Raw genomic sequence first — 14,396 nt, 5'->3', positions numbered from 1 at the left:
TCATTAACCTGCAAACCAGCAAATATGCGAATCCTGACTACCGAGCCAGCAAACTAAAACTGAAGCTTGAAAACCACGAGCCTTTCAGGGAGAGACTATCATTCTGTGATCTGGGAAAGTCCTACATAATATTCAGCACTGCAATTGACGTCCAGACAGCAGTGAAACAAGCCTTCAAATTGGGATCAAGAGATATGATTGAGAGTGCAGGTAGCCATTTACGACTGTCAATTCTGGATGATTTCTCGAATGCCCCAGAACTGAAATGGCCACCAAGTCCTTCTGATCTCCAACAAATGGACGATGTTATACCAGATTCACTCAAGAAGCTGCTATGCTACATCATAACTGGAACAACATCAGCAAGGTCACAACGAAGCCAGCGATTAGTTCAATCAATCGGCCAAGATATCTGTCGCGCTGCCACCAAAGGCTCTTGGAAGCTTCCAAAACACATCATCATGTGCACGTCCCTGAGACATCTATACAGAAGTGAAAAGCTCATAACCCTTCTTAATAGAATGGGACACTGTGAGAGTTATTCATTTTCACTTGAATTGGAGACTGCACTGGCCGAATCAGTGATGAAGTCATCGACACAACTCTCCAACCAAATCATCAGGTCACCACGAGAGCCGTCTGTCTTCCACTCGGAGTTTGACAATTTCGACTCATTGGTGAATGATCTGACAGGAAAAGGTTCTGTTCATACAGCACACGGGATCATGATGCAAGAAGTCAGTGATGATCATGCCGCATCTGGAAGGTATCATCCGCATCTGGAAGGAAGGAAGAGGAAAGGTATCACACGTTGATGATCTGCGACTCCTGAGAATAAATGAGCTATGTGCCAAGGAGAATCGTCACCTACCCTCAGGCAATGTAGACATGGCCAATATTCCACCATGTATGAGGAGCCTCACACAGCACATCCGAAGGGTCAACCACCAAGTGGGAATTTGGAAGAGAGCTCACGTTCCTCGACCAAGGATTCCCAAAGCAAGTCCAGGCCATGGCTGGGAAGAGGAGAAAGGCTGCCTGGATCCTCTCTGGTATGATGGAGACATGCTTCCGCGTGAGCTGGCTGATATAGCTCAGGTCATGTCAGACGACGATGAGAGTGATGATGAATCAGGTGATGAAACACCTGATGATATGGATCGTGTTTTGTACAGTGATACCGATGAAAGTGACAGTGACGATGACTGATCATGATGGACATATGCCATTCGTGCAAGCAAGCCAACTTGACTGCACTCATGCAGTGTTTGACTTTTGTTGATAATTAACAAAATGCAATTGTTTGTTTGTGTTCTTTTGAGAGTGGATACTTGTATTATATGATATAATGTGGTTAACTGAGTGTACGACATACATATGTAATTGTAGGGATAAAACTGACTGTTAATATTATTATGATATCTGTTGTTGAGCAATAATGTTTGGTTTATCATCAAAATATTCGATACTAAAAATTTTTTCAATGGGATGTTAAAATTTAGTTTCAAATAAGAAATATTTTTACTTTTACAGTAAATATTCGAGCATTACATTGTTACTGTTCTGTGGAAGGTGTTTGACCCAGTGTATGAATATTAATATGATGATATTAAAAACTACTGTGATTAATAAACAAGTTTTTCTTGTTTAATATGTTAATAAGATGGCAGTATGATTATGATATTCGATTATGAATGACATTTATAAGTGTAATAGGCAGTTCTTTTGAATATAGACAAAGACTGTTACCGAGATTATATGATTCATGGTTCCCGCGAAACAGGTAGTATCTTTGACACGCTGTATAAAAAAGAGAATTGAAGCTATGGGGATGTATCTGGTATCAAATTAAAGCTGATATACAGGAGAAAGCCAATAAAATATATATGTAAGCATATCAGGTGTAATGTGTTCATATTATGTGTGTAAGATGAAATAGTACGGTCGATACCGAATTATGTTACGTTAAAGTGGGGTACTGCTATTCAGCACTAGTTATGACCAGTAAGGTACCATTATAAGTAATGTGTCAATATTCTATGATGATCAGTAGATGAACAGCTTTCTTTTGGTATATAACTTTTTATTCTGAGTTAATATTAGCAGGCACAAATACCAAAAGAACACGTGTGTCGAATATGGCGCAACGCGGATTTAAAAATATGCTGTTTTGAGGGTACCATCCAATATAGGTACCAAATGGGTAGTGAGTCCAAGTTTATTTACTGTTACCAGTTGATTTCCACCCCAGGACACCCCAATGGTTCAGAAAACCCAGGGTCGGAGAGTTGTGGGGGGGGGGGTGCAGATGGACCATACCTGGCCCGGAGCCTACTACACCCCCCCCCCCCCCCCCCCATCTCTTGTCTGTCTCCATTTACTTTTTCCCAAAACCCTGCTGTTGGCATTTCCCCCCTTTTCTTTCTGCTGTTCCCTTTGTTCTGTTGCATCCTGATTCGTTATGTGTTCCTGCTCTTTCACAAGCCTTGACTTTGTATAGTATACAATAAAAAACAAGGACTTTACATTTTATACAATTGTGATGTGTTGGATTTCTCATTATTACATCATCAACTACCCCTGCACTTGTCGCTCCCCTCCCCCCCCCTCCCCCCCTCCCTCCCCACCCACACTTTCCTTCCATTCCCTCTCGTTATCTTGTAGACCACTACATTCAGGTGTTGGCATGCAGACAAGAGTGTGGCAAGGCCTTGGCAACTCACACAAGCCGAACGATTCCAATCGACGACTACCTCCCCACTCACTACAACTTCCTGCAGTTCTCGTACTACAAAAGTAAGCTCGCATGATGGACAGCTTTGCAGGCCCCTCATACCAAAGGACAAATATTATAGTCCTGTGTTAACCAAGTTTTAAAGTTCATCGTTCTTCTCATGGCTGATGTTTAATTTGCATAAATTTGCTTCTCGACCTCAAAAACTACATGTTGAACTAGACCCACTACATATTGAACTAGACCCACTACATATTGAACTAGACTCACTACATATTGAACTAGACCCACTACATATTGAACTAGACCCACTACATATTGAACTAGACCCACTACATATTGAACTAGACTCACTACATATTGAACTAGACCCACTACATATTGAACTAGACTCACTACATATTGAACTAGACCCACTACATATTGAACTAGACCCACTACATATTGAACTAGACTCACTACATATTGAACTAGACCCACTACATATTGAACTAGACTCACTACATATTGAACTAGACCCACTACATATTGAACTAGACCCACTACATATTGAACTAGACTCACTACATATTGAACTAGACCCACTACATATTGAACTAGACCCACTACATATTGAACTAGACCCACTACATATTGAACTAGACCCACTACATATTGAACTAGACCCACTACATATTGAACTAGACCCACTACATATTGTCGTGCCAGAGGTTCAACTAACGCAGACGCTCTGCGCCGGAGGTCGAAAGACCTCCACAAATTGTTTGAATTTAGTGTTCAGAATAAACTATGATGATCCCCAAAGGATTGTCCAATAAATAAACCAAACTTAGAGGTTGCTCTTGTGCGAAGGCAGGAAGGTGGGAAAACGTTTCTTTATGATTAAAACTAGCAGAAGTACCCGGCATTGCCGGGCGGGGGAGGGGAGGGGGGGGGAAGAGGAGGGGAGGGGAACGGGGGGGAGGGGAGGAGAGGGGGGGAGGGGAGGAGAGGGGGGGAGGGGAGGGGAGAAGAGGGGGGGGAGAAGAGGGGGGGGAGTACCCGGCATTCCGTGTATAAACGTGAGGGAGAAGAGGGGGGAGGGGGAGGTGGGAGGGGAGGAGAGGGGGGGAGGGGCGGGGAGGGAGGGGGAAGGGGAGGGGCGGGGGAGGGGAGGGGGAGGGGGGAAGGGGGGATAGGGGGGAGGGGAAGGGGGAGGGGGAAAAGGGAGGGGGAAAAGGGAGGGGGAAAAGGGAGGGGGAGGGGGAAAAGGGAGGGGGAGGGGGAAAAGGGAGGGGGAGGGGGAAAAGGGAGGGGGATGGGAGAAGGGGAGGGGGTAGGGTGGAGGGGGAGGGGAGGGCCAGTCAACAATGACGTTGCAGTTCTCATGGTCGGAGAGCAGCACAACAATCGTGACATCGTCCTGAATCTTCGCAACAGCACGAAGCGGATTTTGGAGACTCACCGATCCTGTGACGCCCTCCAGTACCGGCGTTGCCGGGTGGGGGAAGGGAGACCCGTACATTCCCAACCCGTACATTCGCCCTCTCGACTCAAGCTCACTCGGACAAAAGCCTCGCACAAATTACACCGTGAAGGCCCAATGGCCATGTCTATGCCACAAATCAAGTACGTGAGCGAGTCGGGCGCACTGAATTGAAAATATATAGAACGCTCATACTCCGTGAAAAGTGAAGCCAACTGGCGGCGGGGATGGAACATCACGTGATCGCTCTGAGCGAATCAGCGTGCTGCTCTGCCACCGGTCAGAATCCGTGTATAATATTACTTGCTGAAACAAAATCTATGTGAAACATGCTACTATCTATGCTAAATCATGCTAAATCATGCTAAATGCTAATCATGCTAAAATCTATTTACGCGTTCACACGTATTTCAGACCGAAAAGCGATTGCGTTTTTTCACATTTCAGCGAGGAACATTGCCATTCACACCACATAGGCTTTGGTAATGTCGGAGTTTACGGGCGTAAACTGGATAGGTGGTTGTAATGTCGGAGTTTACGGGCGTAAACTGGATAGGTGGTTGTAATGTCGGAGTTTACGGGCGTAAACTGGATAGGTGGTTGTAATGTCGGAGTTTACGGGCGTAAACTGGAAAGGTGGTTGTAATGTCGGAGTTTACGGGCGTAAACTGGATAGGTGGTTGTAATGTCGGAGTTTACTCGTGTAAACTGGATAGGTGGCTGCCTTCAAACCAACTGCCTTGACGAATGCTTTGTCGAGTCTTACAGGTAGAGCAGTACCATGTCTTCCCATCTGATACATCACCACGAGTAATAAAACCACAATGGACATTACATCGAGGGCAAATACAATAATTCTTGATGAGTCTGCGACGTGCACACCACTTAATAATGTCAGGTATTAGAGCCAAAGAAGTGATATTATGATTAATACCTGACATTATTAAGTGGTGTGCACGTCGCAGACTCATCAAGAATTATTGTATTTGCCCTCGATGTAATGTCCATTGTGGTTTTATTACTCGTGGTGATGTATCAGATGGGAAGACATGGTACTGCTCTACCTGTAAGACTCGACAAAGCATTCGTCAAGGCAGTTGGTTTGAAGGCAGCCACCTATCCAGTTTACACGCGTAAACTCCGACATTACAACCACCTATCCAGTTTACGCCCGTAAACTCCGACATTTCAACCACCTATCCAGTTTACGCCCGTAAACTCCGACATTACAACCACCTATCCAGTTTACACCCGTAAACTCCGACATTACAACCACCTATCCAGTTTACGCCTGTAAACTCCGACATTACCAAAACCTATGTGGTGTGAATGGCAATGTTCCTCGCTGAAATGTGAAAAAACGCAATCGCTTTTCGCTCTGAAATACGTGTGAACGCGTAACTGAGTTAATGGCGGCAAGGAACATCACGTGATCGCTCTGAGCGAATCAGCGCGCTGCTCTGCGACCGGTCAGATTCCATGCATAATATTCCTCGCTGAAATGCGCTGAGGTAAAAATATGGTAAAAAAATATTATGAAATAAATTTTTAGGTCGGCCATGTTCTTCCCAGGCTCAATGGCCATGTCTGTGCCAAATATCAAGTACGTGAGCCTCTCCGTTTAGGAGTCTATCGGTAACATTACACACACACACACACACACACACACACACACACACACACACACACACACACACACACACAAACTGTGTTTTATATATATAGATGGTATATGGGGATAAGGATGAACAGGACGATAAATAAATAAATAAACAGAACATGTCTGGAGGTCAACAGATGCAGATTGGGATGAAAGGGGGGTGGGGGGGGGGGGGAAACATGATCTTATCTGTCAGAGAAATAATAACCCTGCTAATGGTTCAAACCACGAAGGTGAACAGAACAGGTAAGGACAAGTGCAGGCTCGCACTGGTTGTGCCTGCAGAACGATTATGTCATGCAGCTTGGTGTGGCACAGGGCGAAGTACGGGTAGGAGAGGAAAGGATGGTGCAAAGGTGAGGAGATGGCGTCCACGTCTCCCGGTGGTCCGTCCCTCCAGAGTGAAGAGGTAAAGAAAGCTGAGATGTCTTCGGCCAAAGGTCAAACTCATTCTTGCATGCACAGACATGGCTTTTACCACCACCAGAGCCCGTCCTCATGTATGGCGGGTCCCTCTCATTGACCGCCTGCAATCAGTAGGTGGCGCAGTCTTCCGAGCCATCCCACCCTTGTCCTTCTCCATGGCTCCACAGCTCACTTTGCTGCCATGGCCTGCAGTTTTTGGCCAATGGTCTGCAGTAACGGCACCGGTAGTGTGGGGGACTGATTATTTTGTGGGTGGGCAAAGTGGTTCTCAAAACCCCTCCTCTCCCCAAAATTGCCCCTTCCCCCAAAAAAACAAAAAAGAGAGAAAGAGAGAAGGAGTGGGAGAAAAGAAAGAAAGAGTGATAAAAAGGAAATGGACCCCGACACAGGAAAAAGAGATAGAGACCTACACAGGAAAAAGAGATAGAGACCTACACAGGAAAAAGAGATAGAGACCTACACAGGAAAAAGGGATAGAGACCGTCACAGGAAAAAGGGATAGAGACCGACACAGGAAAAAGAGATAGAGACCGACACAGGAAAAAGAGATAGAGACCGACACAGAAAAAAGAGATAGAGACCTACACAGGAAAAAGCGATAGAGACCTACACATCAAAAAGAGATAGACACCTACACAGGAAAAAGAGATAGAGACCGACACAGGAAAAAGAGATGGAGACCGACACAGGAAAAAGAGATGGAGACCGACACAGGAAAAAGAGATAGAGACCTACACAGGAAAAAGAGACAGTGACCGACACAGGAAAAAGAGACAGAGACATAAACAGGAAAAAGAGACAGAGACCGACACAGGACAAAAGCGACAGAGACCGACACAGGACAAAAGATAGAGAGACCGACACAGGAAAAAGAGATAGAGACCGACACAGGAAAAAGAGAAACAGACCGACACAGGAAAAAGAGATACAGACCGACACAGGAAAAAGAGACAGAGACCTACACAGGAAAAAGATATAGAGAGAGATAGAGAGAGATAGAGAGAAATAGAGATGGAGATAGAGATAGAGATAGAGATAGAGGGAGAGAGAGAGAGAGAGAGAGAGAGAGAGAGAGAGAGAGAGAGAGAGAGAGAGAGAGAGAGAGACAGGAAAAAGAGATCGAGACTGACACAGGAAAAAGAGATCGAGACCGACACAGGAAAAAGAGATCGAGACCGACACAGGAAAAAGAGATCGAGACCGACACAGGAAAAAGAGATCGAGACCGACACAGGAAAAAGAGATCGAGACCGACACAGGAAAAAGAGATCGAGACCGAAACAGGAAAAAGAGATCGAGACCGACACAGGAAAAAGAGAGACAGACCAACACAGGAAAAAGAGAGACAGACCGACACAGGAAAAAGAGAGACAGACCGACACAGGAAAAAGAGAGACAGACCGACACAGGAAAAAGAGAGACAGACGGACACAGGAAAAAGAGAGACAGACCGACACAGGAAAAAGAGAGACAGACCGACACAGGAAAAAGAGAGACAGACCGACACAGGAAAAAGAGAGACAGACCGACACAGGAAAAAGAGAGACAGACCTACACAGCAAAAAGGGAGAGACCGACACAGGAAAAAGAGATAGAGACCTACACAGGAAAAAGAGATAGACACCTACGCAGGAAAAAGAGATAGACACCTACGCAGGAAAAAGAGATAGAGACCGACACAGGAAAAAGAGATAGACACCTACACAGGAAAAAGAGACAGACACCGACACAGGGAAAAGAGATAGAGACCGACACAGGAAAAAGAGACAGACACCGACACAGGGAAAAGAGACAGAGACCTACATAGGAAAAAGTGATAGAGACCGACACAGGAAAAAGAGATAGAGACCGACACAGGAAAAAGAGATAGAGACCGACACAGGAAAAAGAGAAAGAGACCGACACAGGAAAAAGAGAAAGAGACCGACACAGGAAAAAGAGAAAGAGACCGACACAGGAAAAAGAGACAGAGACCGACACAGGAAAAAGAGACAGAGACCGACACAGGAAAAAGAGACAGAGACCGACACAGGAAAAAGAGACAGAGACCGACACAGGAAAAAGAGACAGAGACTTACATAGGAAAAAGTGATAGAAACCGACACAGGAAAAAGAGATAGAGACCGACACAGGAAAAAGAGAAAGAGACCGACACAGGAAAAAGAGAAAGAGACCGACACAGGAAAAAGAGATAGAGACCTACGCAGGAAAAAGAGATAGACACCTACACAGGAAAAAGAGATAGAGACCGACACAGGAAAAAGAGATAGAGACCGACGCAGGAAAAAGAGATAGAGACCGACACAGGAAAAAGAGATAGAGACCTACGCAGGAAAAAGAGATAGACACCTACACAGGAAAAAGAGATAGAGACCGACACAGGAAAAAGAGATAGAGACCGACACAGGAAAAAGAGATCGAGACCGACACAGGAAAAAGAGATGGAGACCTACACAGGAAAAAGGGATAGAGACAGACACAGGAAAAAGGGATAGAGACAGACACAGGAAAAAGGGATAGAGACAGACACAGGAAAAAGGGATAGAGACAGACACAGGAAAAAGGGATAGAGACCGACACAGGAAAAAGAGATACAGACCGACACAGGAAAAAGAGATGGAGACCGACACAGGAAAAAGAGATGGAGACCGACACAGGAAAAAGAGATAGAGACCTACGCAGGAAAAAGAGATAGACACCTACACAGGAAAAAGAGATAGAGACCGACACAGGAAAAAGAGATAGAGACCGACACAGGAAAAAGAGGTAGAGACCGACACAGGAAAAAGAGATAGAGACCGACACAGGAAAAAGAGATCGAGACCGACACAGGAAAAAGAGATAGACACCGACACAGGAAAAAGAGATGGAGACCCACACAGGAAAAAGGGGTAGAGACCGACACAGGAAAAAGGGATAGAGACCGACACAGGAAAAAGAGATACAGACCGACACAGGAAAAAGAGATAGAGACCGACACAGGAAAAAGAGATGGAGACCGACACAGGAAAAAGAGATAGAGACCTACACAGGAAAAAGAGACAGCGACCGACACAGGAAAAAGAGACAGAGACATAAATAGGAAAAAGAGACAGAGACCGACACAGGACAAAAGTGACAGAGACCGACACAGGACAAAAGATAGAGAGACCGACACAGGAAAAAGAGATAGAGACCGACACAGGAAAAAGAGATAGAGACCTACACAGGAAAAAGAGACAGAGACCTACACAGGAAAAAGAGACAGAGACCTACGCAGGAAAAAGAGATAGACACCTACACAGGAAAAAGAGATAGAGACCGACACAGGAAAAAGAAATAGAGACCGACACAGGAAAAAGAGATAGAGACCGACACAGGAAAAAGAGATAGAGACCGACACAGGAAAAAGAGATCTAGACCGACACAGGAAAAAGAGAGACAGACCGACACAGGAAAAAGAGATCGAGACCGACACAGGAAAAAGAGAGACAGACCGACACAGGAAAAAGAGAGACAGACCGACACAGGAAAAAGAGATAGAGACTTACACAGGAAAAAGAGATAGAGACGTACACAGCAAAAAGGGAGAGACCGACACAGGAAAAAGAGATAGAGACCGACACAGGAAAAAGAGATGGAGACCTACACAGGAAAAAGAGATAGAGACCGACACAGGAAAAAGAGATAGAGACATAAACAGGAAAAAGAGACAGAGACCGACACAGGACAAAAGTGACAGAGACCGACACAGGACAAAAGATAGAGAGACCGACACAGGACAAAAGATAGAGAGACCGACACAGGAAAAAGAGATAGAGACCGACACAGGAAAAAGAGATAGAGACCTACACAGGGAAAAGAGATAGAGACCGACACAGGAAAAAGAGATAGAGACCTACGCAGGAAAAAGAGATAGACACCTACACAGGAAAAAGAGATAGAGACCGACACAGGAAAAAGAGATAGAGACCGACACAGGAAAAAGAGATAGAGACCGACACAGGAAAAAGAGATAGACACCTACACAGGAAAAAGAGATAGAGACCGACACAGGAAAAAGAGATAGAGACCGACACAGGAAAAAGAGGTAGAGACCGACACAGGAAAAAGAGATAGAGACCGACACAGGAAAAAGAGATCGAGACCGACACAGGAAAAAGAGATGGAGACCTACACAGGAAAAAGGGATAGAGACAGACACAGGAAAAAGGGATAGAGACCGACACAGGAAAAAGAGATACAGACCGACACAGTAAAAAGAGATGGAGACCGACACAGGAAAAAGAGATGGAGACCGACACAGGAAAAAGAGATAGAGACCTACGCAGGAAAAAGAGATAGACACCTACACAGGAAAAAGAGATAGAGACCGACACAGGAAAAAGAGATAGAGACCGACACAGGAAAAAGAGGTAGAGACCGACACAGGAAAAAGAGATAGAGACCGACACAGGAAAAAGAGATCGAGACCGACACAGGAAAAAGAGATAGACACCGACACAGGAAAAAGAGATGGAGACCCACACAGGAAAAAGGGGTAGAGACCGACACAGGAAAAAGGGATAGAGACCGACACAGGAAAAAGAGATACAGACCGACACAGGAAAAAGAGATAGAGACCGACACAGGAAAAAGAGATGGAGACCGACACAGGAAAAAGAGATAGAGACCTACACAGGAAAAAGAGACAGCGACCGACACAGGAAAAAGAGACAGAGACATAAATAGGAAAAAGAGACAGAGACCGACACAGGACAAAAGTGACAGAGACCGACACAGGAAAAAGAGAAAGAGACCGACACAGGAAAAAGAGATACAGACCGACACAGGAAAAAGAGACAGAGACTGACACAGGAAAAAGAGAGAGAGACCTACACAGGAAAAAGAGACAGAGACCTACACAGGAAAAAGAGACAGAGACCTACACAGGAAAAAGAGACAGAGACCTACACAGGAAAAAGAGATCAAGACCGACACAGGAAAAAGAGATCGAGACCGACACAGGAAAAAGAGATCGAGACCGAAACAGGAAAAAGAGATCGAGACCGACACAGGAAAAAGAGATACAGACCGACACAGGAAAAAGAGATCGAGACCGACACAGGAAAAAGAGATGGAGACCGACACAGGAAAAAGAGATAGAGACCTACGCAGGAAAAAGAGATAGACACCTACACAGGAAAAAGAGATAGAGACCGACACAGGAAAAAGAGATAGAGACCGACACAGGAAAAAGAGGTAGAGACCGACACAGGAAAAAGAGATAGAGACCGACACAGGAAAAAGAGATCGAGACCGACACAGGAAAAAGAGATAGACACCGACACAGGAAAAAGAGATGGAGACCCACACAGGAAAAAGGGGTAGAGACCGACACAGGAAAAAGGGATAGAGACCGACACAGGAAAAAGAGATACAGACCGACACAGGAAAAAGAGATAGAGACCGACACAGGAAAAAGAGATGGAGACCGACACAGGAAAAAGAGATAGAGACCTACACAGGAAAAAGAGACAGCGACCGACACAGGAAAAAGAGACAGAGACATAAATAGGAAAAAGAGACAGAGACCGACACAGGAAAAAGAGATGGAGACCGACACAGGAAAAAGAGATAGAGACCTACGCAGGAAAAAGAGATAGACACCTACACAGGAAAAAGAGACAGAGACTTACATAGGAAAAAGAGATAGAGACCGACACAGGAAAAAGAGGTAGAGACCGACACAGGAAAAAGAGATAGAGACCGACACAGGAAAAAGAGATAGAGACCTACACAGGAAAAAGAGACAGAGACCTACACAGGAAAAAGAGACAGAGACCTACGCAGGAAAAAGAGATAGACACCTACACAGGAAAAAGAGATAGAGACCGACACAGGAAAAAGAAATAGAGACCGACACAGGAAAAAGAGATAGAGACCGACACAGGAAAAAGAGATAGAGACCGACACAGGAAAAAGAGATCTAGACCGACACAGGAAAAAGAGATAGACACCGACACAGGAAAAAGAGATGGAGACCTACACAGGAAAAAGGGATAGAGACAGACACAGGAAAAAGGGATAGAGACCGACACAGGAAAAAGAGATACAGACCGACACAGGAAAAAGAGATAGAGACCGACACAGGAAAAAGAGATGGAGACCTACGCAGGAAAAAGAGATAGACACCTACACAGGAAAAAGAGATAGAGACCGACACAGGAAAAAGAGATAGAGACCGACACAGGAAAAAGAGGTAGAGACCGACACAGGAAAAAGAGATAGAGACCGACACAGGAAAAAGAGATCGAGACCGACACAGGAAAAAGAGATAGACACCGACACAGGAAAAAGAGATGGAGACCCACACAGGAAAAAGGGATAGAGACCGACAGGAAAAAGGGATAGAGACCGACACAGGAAAAAGAGATACAGACCGACACAGGAAAAAGAGATAGAGACCGACACAGGAAAAAGAGATGGAGACCTACACAGGAAAAAGAGACAGCGACCGACACAGGAAAAAGAGACAGAGACATAAACAGGAAAAAGAGACAGAGACCGACACAGGACAAAAGTGACAGAGACCGACACAGGACAAAAGATAGAGAGACCGACACAGGACAAAAGATAGAGAGACCGACACAGGAAAAAGAGATAGAGACCGACACAGGAAAAAGAGATAGAGACCTACACAGGGAAAAGAGATAGAGACCGACACAGGAAAAAGAGATACAGACCGACACAGGAAAAAGAGACAGAGACCAACACAGGAAAAAGAGAGAGAGACCTACACAGGAAAAAGAGACAGAGACCTACACAGGAAAAAGAGACAGAGACATACACAGGAAAAAGAGACAGAGACCTACACAGGAAAAAGAGATCGAGACCGACACAGGAAAAAGAGATCGAGACCGACACAGGAAAAAGAGATCGAGACCGACACAGGAAAAAGAGATCGAGACCGACACAGGAAAAAGAGAGACAGACCGACACAGGAAAAAGAGAGACAGACTGACACAGGAAAAAGAGAGACAGACCGACACAGGAAAAAGAGAGACAGACCGACACAGGAAAAAGAGAGACAGACCGACACAGGAAAAAGAGAGACAGACCGACACAGGAAAAAGAGATAGAGACTTACACAGGAAAAAGAGATAGAGACCTACACAGCAAAAAGTGAGAGACCGACACAGGAAAAAGAGATAGAGACCTACGCAGGAAAAAGAGATAGACACCGACTCAGGAAAAAGAGATAGAGACCGACACAGGAAAAAGAGATAGAGACCTACACAGGAAAAAGAGATAGAGACCTACACAGGAAAAAGAGATATAGACCTACACAGGAAAAAGAGACAGAGACCTACACAGGAAAAAGAGACAGAGACCTACGCAGGAAAAAGAGATAGACACCTACGCAGGAAAAAGAGATAGAGACCGACACAGGAAAAAGAGATAGAGACCGACACAGGAAAAAGAGACAGACACCTACACAGGAAAAAGAGACAGAGACCGACACAGGAAAAAGAGACAGAGACCTACATAGGAAAAAGTGATAGAGACCGACACAGGAAAAAGAGATAGAGACCGACACAGGAAAAAGAGATAGAGACCGACACAGGAAAAAGAGAAAGAGACCGACACAGGAAAAAGAGAAAGAGACCGACACAGGAAAAAGAGACAGACACCTACACAGGAAAAAGAGACAGAGACCGACACAGCAAAAAGAGACAGAGACCGACACAGGAAAAAGAGACAGAGACCTACATAGGAAAAAGTGACAGAAACCGACACAGGAAAAAGAGATAGAGACCGACACAGGAAAAAGAGATAGAGACCGACACAGGAAAAAGAGAAAGAGACCGACACAGGAAAAAGAGAAAGAGACCGACACAGGAAAAAGAGATAGAGACCTACACAGGAAAAAGAGACAGAGACCTACACAGGAAAAAGAGACAGAGACCTACGCAGGAAAAAGAGATAGACACCGACACAGGAAAAAGAGATAGAGACCGACACAGGAAAAAGAGATAGAGACCGACACAGGAAAAAGAGATAGAGACCGACACAGGAAAAAGAGATAGAGACCTACACAGGAAAAAGAGATAAACACCTACACAGGAAAAAGAGATAGAGACCGACACAGG

At 45.1% G+C, this 14,396-nt stretch overlaps 1 protein-coding gene across 1 annotated transcript in view; it reads left to right on the top strand.

The window, feature by feature from the left end:
• LOC137429031 (prolyl 3-hydroxylase 1) overlaps positions 1-14,396 on the top strand; it is a 111,728-nt gene that overhangs the window by 18,979 nt on the left and 78,353 nt on the right. Inside the window, exon 4 of the mRNA XM_078780987.1 lies at positions 2,665-2,796. Within this exon, the coding sequence (XP_078637113.1) occupies positions 2,665-2,796 (132 nt within the window). The remainder of the gene's footprint in view (positions 1-2,664; positions 2,797-14,396) is intronic.

Source organism: Myxine glutinosa, chromosome 6 (genome assembly GCF_964187855.1).
Source record: "Myxine glutinosa chromosome 6, kmMyxGlut1.1, whole genome shotgun sequence".
Taxonomy (NCBI): Eukaryota; Metazoa; Chordata; class Myxini; order Myxiniformes; family Myxinidae; genus Myxine; species Myxine glutinosa.
The sequence above is the reverse complement of the archived record's forward strand: the minus strand, read 5'-3'. Positions and strand labels throughout refer to the sequence as shown.